The 16,091-nt window shown below is 52.6% G+C and overlaps 1 protein-coding gene across 3 annotated transcripts in view; it reads right to left on the reverse strand.

Moving 5' to 3' along the window:
• Positions 1–16,091, reverse strand: part of ADCY5 (adenylate cyclase 5) — a 170,122-nt gene that overhangs the window by 45,463 nt on the left and 108,568 nt on the right. For all 3 annotated transcript variants that reach the window (XM_055260679.2, XM_055260678.2, XM_055260681.2), the window contains exons 4-7: positions 5,522–5,633; positions 3,849–3,976; positions 1,613–1,771; positions 589–730 (exon numbers count right to left, since the gene is read on the reverse strand). In XM_055260679.2, coding sequence (XP_055116654.1) covers positions 589–730; positions 1,613–1,771; positions 3,849–3,976; positions 5,522–5,633 — 541 coding nt within the window. The remainder of the gene's footprint in view (positions 1–588; positions 731–1,612; positions 1,772–3,848; positions 3,977–5,521; positions 5,634–16,091) is intronic.

A 16,091-nucleotide genomic window follows, 5' to 3' on the forward strand; every position in this document is an offset into this window, starting at 1 on the left:
AAATGTTCTCTTGATTTGCTTTAAAAATTAAGAACATGGAACATGACACTATTAAAAATAGAACACTGAAGTCTGCTAATAATTTAGCTTTATATTTCAGCAAGTGTGGGCTGAGACAAAGGGAGAAAAAGAAACAGACTAGAAAAGGAAAGGGGAAAATAGGTTCAAGAAACAAAGACATAGGCACATGTGGAGATGGACACCAATCTATGGATCAGAGAGGGAGAGGTTAGGGCAAGTGTCCACCCCAGTAAAAGGCAAATGAAAAGGAGAGAGATGGAGATAAAATATATGGTATCCACAGACTCCCTTGATGCTGATTTCCAGCTTGTGGACTTCTGATGGCTTGTTGCTAACTGATTTGAGGCCTGTTGCATTTTTGCAAAAGAAGCAGTATTAAAAGATTCCCTCTTTACCATCCTTTTTGCAAGGCCTAACTGCTGGGGTCCTTTTTAAGATGCAGAAACCACAACTGCATAAGAAATTCATGACTTCACTCAAGGAAAGAGAAGGAAGGAGCAGGTCACGAAAATGTTCCTCCCTGGAGGAAGGGAGCCCCTCAGTCCCCCGGCCCCCCAGCCCACAGACCCGCTTCTGGGTGCAGCGCAGGATGAGGAAGGTCTCGATACTGTGCTCTTTGAGGTAGGCGTTGCGCTCGCCCCCACAGCCTGGCTCCACCTCGTAGTCCCCATTCAGGTAGTTGAGTGTAGCCTTGGTGATGTGGATGCGTCTACGGGGGGCAGGGATCAGGGTGGAGAGGGCAGAAAACTCAAAGTCAGAACGTCAGCTCCCGTGAAAAACCAAACTGCAATTAGTGGGTTCACTACAATTCAAACCCTAGGGCCCCGAGCTCTGCTCAAATCCTAACCTCAACCTTGCATGGTACCCTCCATTACTATCAAGTGGGCTCTCATGCCCACTGCAACCACACTATCTCACACTGAACATCCTGGCACAGACTGCTACATTAGCTTGCCCAAGACAACATGGCCTCCAGTCTTGCAAACTTTGCAAGCCTCTCACTCCTGCTCAGAAGCCAGCAATGGCTCCTGCACGCGACAGGACGGAGTCCAAATTCACGAGTCTGGCACTCATGCCTTCTGAACACAGGCGCTGTTTCTCCTAGCCGTCCCTAAAAGGCCATCTGCTCTTCTCTCATTCCCTGGAAATGCTGTGTTCCCCACACCTGTGCCTTGCCTCGCTGTGTTCCCTCCGCCTAGCAGCAGGCTCTTCCTACCCCACCTTCCTCACCCCTCCCAGTCCTGCTTCCTTTACGGTCCAGCCATCCCAGAAACTATCTGTGCTTCCTCCCTCCTCCAGAACTCTGTCTATCACATCTCACCAGCCACCACAGTTTGGGTCAATATCTTGTGGGTCAAGGCTCAGGGAAGGGTGACATAATGCTCCCACAACTGGCCAATGGTGGCACAGGTGATTTGGCAAGTAGAGGAATTTCTACTTCCACTGTGCTCACCCCAGCACCCCCCAGGTGCTTGCTGCCCATCCTGCCCACCCCACCCTGCCCCGCCTCACCTTTGCAGGATGGTCACCCTGGGTGGGCTTGAGTGGGAACCCAGGTCGGGGCCCCAAGCCACCCACAGCCGTCACTCACCCCGCCTTGCCGCCAGCCTCCATGTGGTTGGCTAGCGTGACGTCATTAGACCAGACGTCGAACTGCCACTTCCTGAGACCAAGGACACCGCAGTGTACTCGCCCGCTGTGAATTCCCACACGCATGTTCACGTTCACCCCTGTCACCTCCCGGACCAACCTGGGGATGGAGCAGGGGTAAGGCTGGGAGAAGGCTGGAGGCCAGGCACACAGAGTGGGGGTGAGGCTGCAGGTGCAGGGAAGGTGAAGGTGCGGGGGTCAAAGAGGCTTCTCTCTCCCATCCAGCCCTAGAGTCCAAGAACGTTCAGCCTGAAGGGCACTGGGGCGGGCGGCAGGTGCAGTTGGCTGTGAAAGGGGCTGTTCCCGGCTTGGCCACAAGGTGGCGCAGTGCCACACTAAAACCCAGAGCCCTGCTGCTTCCCCTCCAGGAGGGCACTTCTGGCCAGCACTGCCCTGTCAATTAAATTGTGATTGGAAAAATGCAAATGCACGTTAGGACCGACTTGAATTAAACGGGGAAGTTACCACCACTCCAAACCCTATTTGTATAACGCTCTTGTGGGTAAGGCAGAAATGGCTTTTGGATTATCTTTTTATTGGATTTATCCACACTGTTGCTTCCAAGATGTTAGCAGGGTGATGGCAAAAGGTGGTTACCCAGGTTTCAAGGGTATGGCCTGCTCAGGAGGGAAGAGGAGCCTGGGCAGGTGCAGGGGCTTAGGGTGCTCCATGCCTTAGAAGAAAGCTTGGTCCCGGCCACATGCACCACATATCCATATCTGGGAGCTCCCAGTAGACAGGGCAGGCCCTCCATGTGCACTTATAACTCCTCATGCTGGGCAAGCAGTGGAGGTGGAGTGGGAAGGAAGCCATACATCTCCAGGTGCATGTCTGAGGCCCATGGGAACCTGCCCAGCATCTGCAGGAGAGGGTGCAGGTGCCAGGAAATAGGGTAATGGATGAACTCAGATTGTACTTTCTAGGGCCCTAGACCCTCCCTGACACCTGGGGCATGGGCACACTCAGCCAGCCATGGGACCAGCAGTCTTTTCCCAGTGGATGGGACCACCACTGAGACTCCCTGACCCTATCCCATGCCATCAGCAAGAGGCTGACACCCACTGCAGGGGAGACTGTCATCCATCATTTCTCTTGTCCTGAATCAACTTGGTAAATACCTCCACTGCAGCAGAATACCTTTACTGAAATACTTTCCATCCACAATGCCTTTGGATACTTGCTTAGCTTGACAATGGCTCATTCTGTCTTTTTGGCTTAACTCCACGGCCACCTCCTTCAGGCAAACTCTCTCGATCCTCTCAGTGGAATCAACTGTCCCCTCCTGGGCCCTCCTTCAATAGTCTGCCTCCCTGACCTCGCCGTGTCCACATGACGTGTCTCGTATCTGAGCACCAGGAGTCCTGGTCTCTCTCCCTTAAGGCTCTGTGCTTCCGGGGAGACTGATTGTCTAGCTCAGGCATGCTGGGGACACTTGGCAAGGCTGCCAGTAGAACTGGGCCAAACCAACGGAACCGGCCGCCTTCCTGGCAGCCACTCCCGCCTCTGACCTTGCCCTCTGTGCCTTTTTTTCTTTGCCCCTGCCCAAGCTATTTCTAAAGCCCAAAGTCTCTGACTTGCTCCCTTGGCTGTCACATAAGCTTGCACCACCCATGTTTTTCAATGACCAGGGCTCCTTCTGTTGCCGGTGATTGCCATGAATTGGCCAAAGTGCCTTTTTGCTATGGCTCACAGGCAGGGTGATTCTCTCTAAGCGGAACACCTGCATTTGAATGCGCCTGCCTGGTAGTAGCACCCTGGGGAGTTGTCTAACCCCTGTGAGCCCAACCTTTCGCATCTGGGAAGAAGTGGAATCAGCAGTTCGATGCCTGGCTAGGTGTCTGTAGGAAACATGAGGCCCTGGAAGTGCAAGGGCCTCACACGGCACAGGATCCTCACACGGCTGCCAGCCTCTCCTCCACTCCTGGAGTCTGCAGAGCCCTCCCTTCCCACACACTTCCTCTGGGAAAAGCTGCCCAGGCTGCTGTAGGGAACAGGAACCCTGGAGAAGGCAGAAAGTCTGGTGGCACACGCCAACCCTCAGCTTGGCTGGGCACCTTTGGGAGACAGTTTCACCCCACTGTTTCCCTGCCTGCAACTAGGCAGCCAGAAGGTCAGTCAGTTGCTCGGGCTGTGGACAGTCCCAGGGAGGTAGACGGTACCCGGGGGTGGACACTTACGAGATGGCCTCAATCATGTCCAAGCCCATCTCCACGCAGCAGTGGGCGTGGTCAGCCCTCGCTTCAGGCAGCCCCGAGACGCAGTAATAACAATCCCCGAGGATCTTAATACGTAAACAGTGATTCTCCTGGAAAGCAAATTAATTTTACAAATTAAAAATAGTAGGAAAGAGAAGTGGGAGGGAAAGAAATGAGAAGCAAACAGATTCACCCCGTGCCTGGAATAACTTGCCTTATAGGGCAGTGAGCGCAGGCCCACGCCGGAACTCAGCATGGTCCTGGGACAGGCTTATCAGGAGACGTTGGGGAGGGAGGGATTGTGGGGATGGAGGGATGGGCTGGGCAGCCCTGAGCGGCATTCCAGCTCCCAGATTCAGGAGCTCACTTTTAAAGATCCACTCCAGAGCCCCAAGAGGAATTTGGCTGGTTGAACTGCAGCTCAGCCAGCAAGGTGGCCTTATCAGCTTAAGGAAGGCCCCAAGCCCCAGTACAAGGGTCTCTGGTCCCCTCCACACCCCAGGAGTCACTCTGATTCGTTGCTTGAGATTCTATCAAAAGTTGTCTGATTCTCCTCCTTTTACAAAAAGACTGAAGCAGGCAGAAATGAGCTTTAACCAAAAGCTCACTGACTCTCGGCCTGTCTGAGATTTTTATCAAAAAAGAATTTTGCTCAACTAGCAAGCACATGAGTGCCAAGAATCTAACAGAGCTGCTGCTGAGTGACAGGTGCCACAGGGCCACCTGCAGGCCACCACCAATCCGTCAGTGGGATTGCGATGGAATATCACTAATCATCAATTATGAGCGGTCCAACTCTGGCTCCCAAAGATAGTTGAGAAACAGGGATTCAAGTGCCCTTGTGGCCTGGACTCATTTGAGACCCAAGTGCCAAGCAGATACTATTCACCTAATTCAGTTCAGTGATAAAACCCACAGGTGAGTATATGCGCTCCACCATGGAAGCCCCCAGAGAGGCCCTGGCACTGGCCCCGATGGCACCAGCCTCTCATCAATAACCTGGCCTGGCGTCCTGTGTGGGCCAAGGGGAATGTGTCCACCTGTCAGTGGCCGCTGACATTTAATCACTCTACAGAGGCCTAGAGCTGGGAAAGGATAACGGAGGGGTGAATAGGGACCTAAGGAATGAACGTGTCATTCACCACTCCCTGCCATGGAGTGTTACTTCCAATTTATCCAAACGTTTAAGAATCCTCTTTCTGGATGCCTCTAGGGAATGGCACACAGCCGCCTGCAGGCCAGCTGGGGATTCAGACTCATTCTCTTATCAGTCTGGCCAATCTCATCGGGAATGTGGCTTGATGGCACCTAATGTGCCCCAAACAGCTTATTCTCCTGGGGGTTTGGGCAGTGTCACCGGCAGGCCTCACCGCCCGCTTCCACGGATGGGGGCATGGAGGGCTCCCCACGCTCTCGCTTGTGGTCAGCGACAGTGCCGAAAGCAACTCCAGCTGAGTGTGTCTCCAGGGCCCACGCAGGGCGTGAGGACACAGCCACAGCCTGAGGGGCCCCTCTGCCCATCACCAGCAGGCTCTGCTCAGGAGGGTACACCCAGGCACGTGCCCTTCCCTGGGGTTCAGCAGGTCCTCGACCACAGCAGCCTCCCTCAACAGCCCAGGTCAGGCCACCCCCAGCCCCGGCTCAGGGCGACTCACCGCGGCCAGCTTGTCAAAGCGGGCGAAGAGCTCGTTGAGGGTCATGACCAGTTCCTGTGCAGTGCACTGGGACGCCAGGCTAGTGAAGCCCTCGATGTCAGCAAACAGGATGCTGGGGAGACAGGCAGAGGAGGAAGACCCTGCTATAGGCTGAATCTTTGTGTCTCCCAAATTCATACATTACATCTTTTTTTTCTTTTTCTTTTTCTTTTTTTTAAGAAGAGGTCTTGCTCTATTGCCCAGGCTGGAGTGCAGTGGCGTGATCAAGGCTCACTGCAGCCTCAACTTCTCGGGCTCAAGGGATCCTCTCGCCTCAGACTCCCAAGTAGCTGGGACTACAAGAGTGTGCCACCCTACCTGGCTAATTTTTTTTTTTGGGGGGGTAGAGACAGGGTCTCGCTATGTTGCCCAGGCAGGTCTCAAACTCCTGGGCTCAAGCAATCCACCCACCTTGGCCTCACAAAGTGCTGGGATTACAGCCATGAGCCACCACACCTGGTTGCCTTAAATCCTAATGCCCAATGTGATAGTATTATGTGGGGCCTTTGAAAGATAATGAGGTCACAAGGGTGGAGCCCTCACGAATGGATTAGTGCCCTTATAAGAAGAGACACGAGAGCTTGCTTCTTTGCTTTCTGCTCACCACTTCATGACGATATGAGAAGGTGGCCGTCAGCAACCCGAAAGAGGGCCCTTGCCAGACCCTGATCATGCTGGCACCCTGATCCCAGACTTCCAGCCTCCAGAACCGTGAGAAATACACTGCTGTTGTCTGTAAGTGCCTGGTCTTTGGTATTCTCTTAGAGCAGCCTGAACAGACCAAGACATACCTCCACGAGGGAGGACAGGCAGGGCTTGTGGCCAGGGACCAGCCTGGGGCTCCTTGGGCCTGAGAGGGCTGCCAGCCAGCAAGAGTGCTGGGGGCTCCACGTGGCTGCTGGGCGGGGGACAAAGAGGCCCTGGCACTGGAGGGCCGAGGATGCTGCCTCTTTCTGCTGCTATCCTCCTTCTGTGCTCTAACGGCACCCTCCCCCAGCCCAGGAGGAAGGCGGGGAGGGGCGTGAGTCCCAGGTGTGTGCCTCAGGAGGGTGCGGGACAGGGGGCCAGGCCTCAACTCCCAGTCATCTCTCAGGCCTGCCCGTTTGACCTCTGAGGGCACTGGGCCTGCTCCTGGGGAGGAGAAGCCTTTCATATCTCTGCTCTGGAAGGTATTTCAGGCCAGAATGGTGGCCTTGCAAACTGACTTCCCAATCCCACACGGAAAGGACTCTAGCCCCAAGCCCTCCATCCTGAGGGAGTCCTCTATCCCCTAACAGAAACACAGGAAAAGAGGCCCAGGGAGGAGAAAGGAAGACACAGCCTGTCAGCGTCCCTGGAAGCCCCCAACTCCTCCCTCCCAGTTCCTCAGTGCACCAGCTGGTGATAGATCTTTCACCAGTCCCTGTGGCTTGTGTTCCCTAAGTTGAAAACATTTTCTTTTTCCTTTGAAACGGGGAGGGAAGACCCCAGGACCAGAATCTGTAAGGGCCCCTAAAGTTACTTAAAAGGGACACAAAAATCTAAAAACTGTCGTGTACTGAGATGCTCCTGGCAGCCAGGCGCTGAGCGGGAGGCTTCCAACATGTCATCTCACTGAGTCCGCGCAAGAGCCCTGCAAGCGAGGGGTCAGTGTCCCCATTTCACAGACGGGAGCCAAGTCTCAGAGCAGCCAGAGACAGCAGCGTGGCAGGATTCTTCCTCCAAGGTCTGTGCTCCTCCCCAGGCACCTCGGGACTCCTGAGGCTCCAGAACCCATCTGTTTTAAAATTAATGATGTTGAACTAAACATATTTTGTCCTTTTATTCCAAAAATGTGTGTTGGTACATTAAGCATGTCTTTTTAAATCAAATATTGGGCTCACGCCTGTAATCCCAACACTTTAGGAGGCTTAAGCGGGCGGATCACTTGAGGTCAAGAGTTCGAGACCAGCCCAGCCAACACGGCAAAACCCCATTTCTACTAAAAATACAAAAATTAGCTGGGCGTGGTGGCATGCACCTGTAATCTCAGCTACTCAAGAGGCTGAGGCAGGAGAACCACTTGAACTCGGGAGACGGAGGTTGCAGTGAGCGGAGATAGCGCCACTGCACTCCAGCCTGGGTGACAGAGCTAGACTGTCTCAAATAATAACGAATAAATAAATAAATAAAATATTGACAAATGATAATTGTATGTATTTATGGGGTGGGTGCAAAGTGATGTGATGTCACGTATCCACAGTGTGGAATGGTTGATTGGGCTAATCAACAAATCCATCACCTCACATACTGCTCATTTATCCCTCCTGTCGTCTAACTGGAACATGGTACTCTTTGCTAAGCCTGTCTTTATATTCTCATGCTTTGACATCCAAGGCCCCCGAGAGTTGGTGCCTCCCAAGACAAGCCAATTCCCAGAGACAGTAAACAACTTGCCTTAGGGTGTGCCTTTCACACACAAACCAACCAACCCAGGGTCCACTGCTGACGACAATCCCCTGCCCTCGCCACCCCAGGGACAGGCACTGGAGTCCCAGGCAACTTGGGACAGCCCCTACATACCGAGCCAGTGCAAAGACATCCTTCAAACCAGCCAAGCAGCTGCCTTGCTACCCTTCCTTCCCGCACAAACCACAATAAAGGGCCCTGCTCCCTTGGCCTCCTGACTGCCCTGGTGCCTCCCCCTGTGGCCCCTGCGTGGTGTGTCTCCTCCTCATGGGAACTGTGAGTGACAACCTTAGCGGCAGTCCTCTCCCGATCTGTTGGCCTCACCATCATAAAACCTACATTTTAAAACAGTCAGACACTATTTTAAGCTCACAGAAATATTAACTCATTCACACCTCATAACCACCCCATCAGGAAATGAGGACACAGAAAAGTCACCTGGCCAAGGCCACACAGGCACTGGCTCCACACTGTAGGAGTTGAACCAATCAAGATGATGCTGTCTGCAGGCCCCACAGACACCTTAAATGGGTAAAGGTAAAATCCAACACCCTGGCACTGTGAGGGAGGTGGGAGGGCCCGTGGGAGCTGCTGCTGTGGTCCCGGACAGGTACAGGACCCCCCTGAGAGGGGTCACTCTCAGCAGCTGCTCACCAGCTCACACAAGAACCTCTTTTTTTCCACAGGGCCTGTGGAAATAGGTTGGGCCATCAGGGAGTACATCCCAAGGCTTCAGCCAGGCTGTCCCACCTCCCAGAAGCACAAGATGGCAGCCCCCAACCACTGCCATTTCCCCAAAATCCTGGTTCCTCTGGCCACTTCAATAGAACAACCAAGGCAACTGTAAGAGGGAGGTCAGAAAGAGTGGGAGAAATGGGGACAGGGACAAGAGATGGAACAAATGAGAGGGAGAAAAGAAAAGGTGAGGAGGTGGAGCAGAGAGGACAGGCCCTATCCTGCTAGGCCAGGGGACTCAGGACAGCAGAGAGCTGCTCCAGCGTGTGCAGCTGTGGGATGGGCCCAGAAAATGAAAGAGAATTTGGATCCTCCATAAGCTCTGACGCCTGGTGTCTGGTGTGGCTGGTGGGCCCACCACCGTGGCCCAGAGGTAGGCTATGCTGGCGCGTGCATGCCTGGGGGAGGGTGCCTGCAGACCCCCATCCTGGCCCACCCTCCGCCTCCCTGCCTCCCAGACAGCTGCCCCCTCTACCCAGAGAAAAGGAGAAGGTCTCTCCCACAGTTTGTGAAAGCACCCATTCCATAGTTGTTCTGGAAATTCTTCTTTATCTCTCAGGAAATCAAAACCAAGGGAAGCTGGGGTCCAGACTGGCTGCACATGAGTCTAGGAGCATGTTCAGTGAGTATCCCCTTGGCCAACACCAGTACTTCAAACACAAAGCTGGCAGGCAGCATGACCAGTGGCTGGTCCACCCCCGGCCTGAGGCTATGCAGTAAAGGCCTGGCTTTGGGGGCTGAAGATGCCCCCCGGGTAGGAAGGAAAAAGTCCCCTAATCTGGCAGAGGTAGGACTGCCACTGAGTAGAGTAACACACAGCACCAGGCAGAGCAGAGGAGGTGAGAAGGGGGAGCATGGGGCACCCCAGACACACGAGGCAGACGCATGTGGTCCCAGGGGCTCCACTGCACTCCAGCCTCCTGTGCCTGCCTGGCTGATCCAGCCACTCAGGTGGGCCAGGCTTCTGCCCATCTGTGCAGTGGGATGGCCAGGCCTGTGGTCAACTCATTCTCCACAGATGACCCTGCTGGACCTTGGCATTCTTCCATGGCAGCTCTTGTCACACTAGACCATATGGTCCTGGGACCAGGCATCTCGTAGAATCACCTGGGGAGCTCTTACCTGCAGAGACCCCCTACCCCCAGCCCCAGAGATTCTGACTTAATCGTCTGGGGTGGGCTCCGCTATTGATTGTCTTTGTTCTGTTTTATTTTCAGCTTCCCTGGTGACTGCACTACGCAGCCAGGGTTGAGAACCACCACACTAGTTTAAAGGTTGCCTCAAGAAAGCTTCTACCACCTCATTTAAATTTACAACCCTTCCCATCTGTCTATCTCCCTTCTCCACCATATTTTTCTCCACTGACTATGCTGTGTATTACTGTTGTTTATTATTATGCTCCGGTCTGTCTCCTCTCACTCAAATGTAAACTCTTTGAGGGAGAGATTTTTATCTACTTGATTCACGGCTACGTCCCAGACCTTAGGAAACATGCAGCTGAATGGCTGCCTGGATGCGGCGGGCCATGCCTACCTTGGCCTCTGCTCTGCACCCTGCCCGACACCCAGCACAACACCCAGACGTGAAAGGTGCCCCTGGTAGTTTCCTCAGGCTGCTATAACAAAGCACCACCAACCAAGTGGCTGAAAACAACAGATTTTTATTGTCTCGTGGTTCTGGAAGCTGGAGGTCTGAGATCAAGGAGTCAGTAGGGCCCTGCTCCCGCTGCAACTCAACAGAATCTCTCCTTGTGTATTCCTAGCTTCTGGAGGCAGCCGCCATTCCTGGGCTTGCGGCCGCATCACTCCAGTCTGCCTTGGTCCTCACCAGGACTTCTCCCTGTGTGTCTGTGCTTTCACAAGGCAGTCTCTTCTCACAAGTTCGCCATTCCTATTGGATTAGGAGCCCATCCTACTCCAGTATGACCTCATCTTTACTTGATTTCATCTGCAAAGATCCTGCTTCCAAATAAAGCTACATTCACAGGTACCAGGGATTCAACGTATCCTTTAGGGGGATAAAATTCAACCCACAACAGTGCCTAATACTTATTTGTTGAAAGGAAGGAAACTTTCCTGGTTCCAAAGCAAGAGGCACAACTAGTAACTCCAAATTGTGAGCTCTTCCTTCTGCCCCACAAAGCCTCTCGGAGTCTCAAGCATGTCACCTGAGACAGGAGCCCATGAAGTCCTGTCCCCCAGCAGACGCTCCAGCCATATGCACGGAACCAGTGGCTGAACAGGTACCAGGGACATGGGGACATGAGTGGCCTCTGGCTGTGTGCCAGGCGACATGAGAAACAACATTGGTATGAGGAGCTCCAGGTGCCTTTGAAAACCTGCACCTCCCTGCAGCCTCCTGGGAATCTACTCTTCCTGGCCAGCTGCTGAGGAACCAGGGAGGGGCAGGTCACCGCCCACCAGTGAAGAGCCACTCAAAGCAAGGCTTCTATGATGGGTGTGCGGAAACCCAGGCAAGGTTGCTGCTGAGGCCCTGACTGTGAAGCCCCCAAAGCCTCCCCACACATTTATATAAATCCTGCCACCCCCACATTCCCCCACCTCCTGTCAGAGACAAAGTCACATTTCTCTGCAGCTTTGGGGGAGGATTCTGCTTAATGAATGTCACTTCTGCAGGCTCCTGGGTTTTACAAGGTTTACCCTACAGCAGACTCTGTTCTGCTGGCCAGGATTTCCCGATCTGCCCCGGAGTAACTCTGAAGGCCATTTCCCAACTCAGCGCTGGTCCAGACGTGCAGGAAGGTGCTAATTCATCTATTAGCTCCCATCTGAGAGCTCCTCTTGGGAACAGGATCAGGCCCTCATGGCGGGTGCACAGAACTGGGGTAGGGCCACCCTGGCTGTGCACGCTTCCCTAATTGCCTGCCATCCATCACTCACAGTCTCCTGCATTCTATTCCAGGGGCAAGAGCGGGAGACAGAGTCCCAATTACCACAACAGGCCCTTCAGCCCTCCGGAGCAGCTTTGGCTCAGCTTTCCAAACCACGTGCACTTTTGGTGAAGTGCATTTCCTCGTGGTTGTTCGCTCTTGCTGCCAACAGGCCCATGACTTTATGAAGCTGTCAGAGCCTGGCCCTGCTCCTGTGCACATCCTGCAGCACCTTGGACACCCAGGTGCTGAGTTTTCCTAGTGGTCTAGGGGAGCCTGCGGTGCTGATCACCAGCACCTCTCATCTCCTGCAGCCCTTGGCATCGTCAGAACTGTGTGAGTGGTGGAAGGTGGGAAGGGAGTATGGCAAGGTCTCAGCCCAACTCCCAGGAAGTTGGGAGCTGAAGGTGCTGGGGAAGTACCCGGACGGGCCCAGTGTGGGCTGGGGAGGCTGAAGTGGCCACACCTCTGGATGCGCCAGTGGTCTCTTTTTGACCAAGGGTGCTGTCCCCTGCAGTGTGCCCCCTCCATTTGCCCCCTATCATCCAACCTGAAGAATCCTTTGGGCTCATATGCCCCTAGTAAGGTACAAGAGGAGCAAGGAGTCACTCATGTCCTTTAGGGGAGTTAGCACAATCAGGTGTGGTCTTATTAACACTGGGCTGAGGTCAGACACCAGAGGGCTGTTTTCCAAGGAGTGGCACAAAAAAGATGAGAGAGGGGCATGTGAGCTGGCAGCAGCCACAGGCCCATCCAGGGGCACAGGCTGGGAAAGGAAAAGGGGGAAAGGCCTATGGGAGCCTGCTGGACACAGAATGCCTGCACAAATTCCACCAACAGGGAGAGCCTGCCCTGGGACAACCGTGCTCTCTCCACTCTCGCAAGGACAACAGGACGCCTTTCTTCAGCAAGTGGAAACCAAGACAAGAGGCCCAGCGACTGGTTTGACTGTCAGGACTGGGTCCAGGGGTCCTAGGTCGAGGCATGTCCTAGATTTGACTAAGGGCCTCCTGCAGGCCCCCTCCCACCCACCCAAACCCCTCTCTTGTTTCTGCCTACCCAAATCCTACCCCTACTGTACATACAATGGAACACCCCACAGCACCTACAGACATTCTGTTTAGAAAGTCTGGAAAGATTTAGGGAAATGCTTCCTGAAGGAAAATCACACAAAAGGAAGAAGAAACTGCAAGATCTAGCAATATTAGTGACCTCAGGGGGTGAGTCTATGAGTGCTTTTTCTTCTCCATACTGCTCTTCTTTTCCAATTTTTCTACAAAGAACATATATTCTTCACATAATAAAAATGTTTATTTTTTGCCATGCACGGTGGCTCATGCCTATATTCCCAGCACTTTGGGAGGCCGAGGCAGGATGAACACTTAAGCCCAGGAGTCGGAGACCGGTCTAAGCAACATAGTGAGACCCTGTCTCTGCAAAAAAAATTTAAAAATCAGCCAGGAGTGGCAGCAGGCACCTGGGGTCCCAGTTACTGGGGGCTGAGGTAGGAGAACTGTTTGAGCCCAGGAGATCTAGGCTGCAGTGAGCCATGATCACACCATTGCACTCCAGCCTGGGTGACAGAGTGAGACTCTGTCTCAAAAAAAAAAGTAAAATAAGAAAGAAAAATGTTTATTTTTTAAAAGGTAAAAAACAAATCACATTCTTCTTTTAGGGCCTGATTCTAACCCTTCCATCTTCGTGATGTCTTCCTGGACTCACCCAAGCCCAGAATAATACTTCTTATGTCTAAATTTTTATTAGAATCGTAATCATAAATAACAGCTGATTCCAGCTGTTTCAAAGACATAGCCAGGCAAATTCAACTGGTCAGCGCCTCTTTGCTCTGTCTTCCCTCCCTTCTTATCTCCCACAGGGCCCCTCATTTTGAGTCCAGAGAGCTAAAATAGTAAGTCTTTGCTGGCTGCTGACTCCAGCCCCCACCAATTAAGGCAAACTGAGGTCTTTTGTTGGGACACAATCCCAGGTAAGGATGTGGAGGAATTCAAACCCTTGTGCACTGCTGGGAGGAAGGTCAAATGGTGCAGCCCCTCTGGAAAACAGGATGGCAGTTCCTCCAAAAGCTAAAGATAGAATCTCCGTATGATCCAGCAATACCATTCTAGATATATACCCACCAAAACTGAAAGCACAGGCCAGGCATGGTGGCTCACTTCTGTAATCCCAGCACTTTGGGAGGCTGAGGCAGGCGGATCACCTGAGGTCAGGAGTTCGAGACCAGCCTGGCCAAAATGGTGAAACCCCGTCTCTACTAAAAATACAAAAATTAGCCAGGCACGGTGGTGCGTACCCATAATCTCAGCTACTAGGGAGGCTGAGGCAGGAGAATTGCTTGAACCCAGCCTGGCCAACATGGCAAAAACCCCATCTCTACTAAAAATACAAAAATTAGCTGGATGTGGTAGCACGAGCCTGTGGTCCCAGCTACTTGGGAGGCTGAGACAGGAGAATCGCTTGAACCCGGGGGGCAGAGGTTGCAGTGAGCCAAGATCATGCCACTGCACTCCAGCCTGGGTGACAGAGTGAGACTCCATCTCAAAAAAAAAAAAATTGAAAGCACAGATATGAAAAAAATATTTGTACACCCATGTTCCTAGAAGCACTACTCACAATAGCCAAAAGGTAGAAGCAACCCAGTGTCCATCAATGGACACTTTGTATGGATCAACAAAATGTGGTATATTCCTACAGTGGAGTATTATTCAGCCCTTAAAAAGGAAGAAAATCCTGACACATGCTATATCATGGATGAACCTTGAAGACATCATGCTAAGTGAAATAAGCCAGTCACAAAAAGCACAAATACTATATGTTTCCACATACATGAGCTACCCAGTCAAAATCATAGAGACAGAAAATAGAATGATGGTTTCCAGGAGCTTGGGGGAGGGAGGATGGGGAGTTAGCGCTTAATGGGTATACAGTTTCAGCTTGGGAAAATAAAAAAAGTTCCAGAGATGGATGGTGGTGATGGTGGTTGCACAACAATTTCAATGTACTTAATGCCACTGAACTGTACATTTAAAAATGGTTAAGATGGTGAGTTTTATGCTATGTATTTTTATCACAACGAAAATAATCCATTAAATTTTTTTTTAAAAGACCCAACCCTAGTGACTCCAACAGGGCCCCCTGGGTTGTCAAGCTGCTGTTCCCATAGCACTTAACTCCCTCACTGTGACGGCTGGATATTCCCTAAGGAGCAGAGACAGTGTCTTTTTCATACTGGCAGGCTGTATATAGTAGCAGCTCAGTAAATGTTTGTGGAATGACTAAAATAATAACATAAAGACATTTATATCTATAACTGATATGGGAGTAGAGTTCAGAATACTTAAAAAAAAAAATAGAGACAGGGTCTCGCTCTGTTGCCCAGGCTGGAGTGCAGCAGCAAGATCTTGGCTCGCTGTAACCGCAAGCTCCTGGGCTCCAGCAATCCTGTTGCCTCAGTTTCCCAGTATTCTGGGCCTGGGATTACAAGAATGAACCATCGTGCCGGGCCCAGAATACTTTTCTTCATGTCAGGTTTGAGACAGGAATGCAGGGTGTTCACAGCTCCTCCTCATGTGGTCTGTTGGCTGAGGGTGCGAGTGGAAGGTAAACATTTTCCACCCTCTGCCTACAGGGTGCACAATCCGCCCATGGGTTCTGAGTATCTCGGACATTGTCGCGTGGTCATTATAATTCAGAACCACACTGCAGCAGAGCCAGACACCAGAGCAACCTGGGGAATGCAGCCAAGTCCTTGAAGGAGACAGGAGAGGAGATAATAACCTTAAAAGCAGGAGGTGTTGGGGAAAGACTGAGGAGACAGGGAATCTCTCCCCAAGACCCTGCCCCACCCCTGATGTGTGGGGAGCGAGGCTGGCTACCTCGTTGCCACACCAGGCTTGGTAGCCCCTCTGCCAGGACCCTGGCTGCAGATCCACAGGACTTGGGTGCCTGATCCAAGTTGGTGAACCAAGATCCCCCCACCCGTGCCCCATCCTGAACGCTGGGGCCCTGAGGGGAATGTTTCTTAGGCAAAGGACCAGCACCCACTAGAGGAGACAGCCTTCTCTCCCTTCACACAAAGAAGAGTCTGGAATGATCTCTCACCCACCCAACCATTACGACCTTTAAAACCTCAGGGCTCCAGCTCAGGCACAGACCAGTCAGATGCAGGGTCATCCACAGTAAGAAGGAGCTCCTGTGAAAGCAGAGAATCCTTCAGAGCCATCTCAGTCCTGGCTGGGGCGTTCTCTGGCCCCTGAAACCTTTGGGGTGTTGAGTTACCTGACCTTGACTCTCATCTGGTCGTCCACCCTGCCTTAAGGGCAATCAGTCTGCAGCCTCCTGGGCTGCGCGAGGCTGGGGACCTTCCATGCCCTACCTCACCTCAGCTCCCAGCGGAGTCCTGGGCTAGCTAGCTGGGACCCCTCTTACGGATGCTGCTCCTCTGTGCCTTTTATCACAATG

Source organism: Symphalangus syndactylus, chromosome 21, assembly GCF_028878055.3.
Source record: "Symphalangus syndactylus isolate Jambi chromosome 21, NHGRI_mSymSyn1-v2.1_pri, whole genome shotgun sequence".
Lineage (NCBI taxonomy): Eukaryota > Metazoa > Chordata > Mammalia > Primates > Hylobatidae > Symphalangus > Symphalangus syndactylus.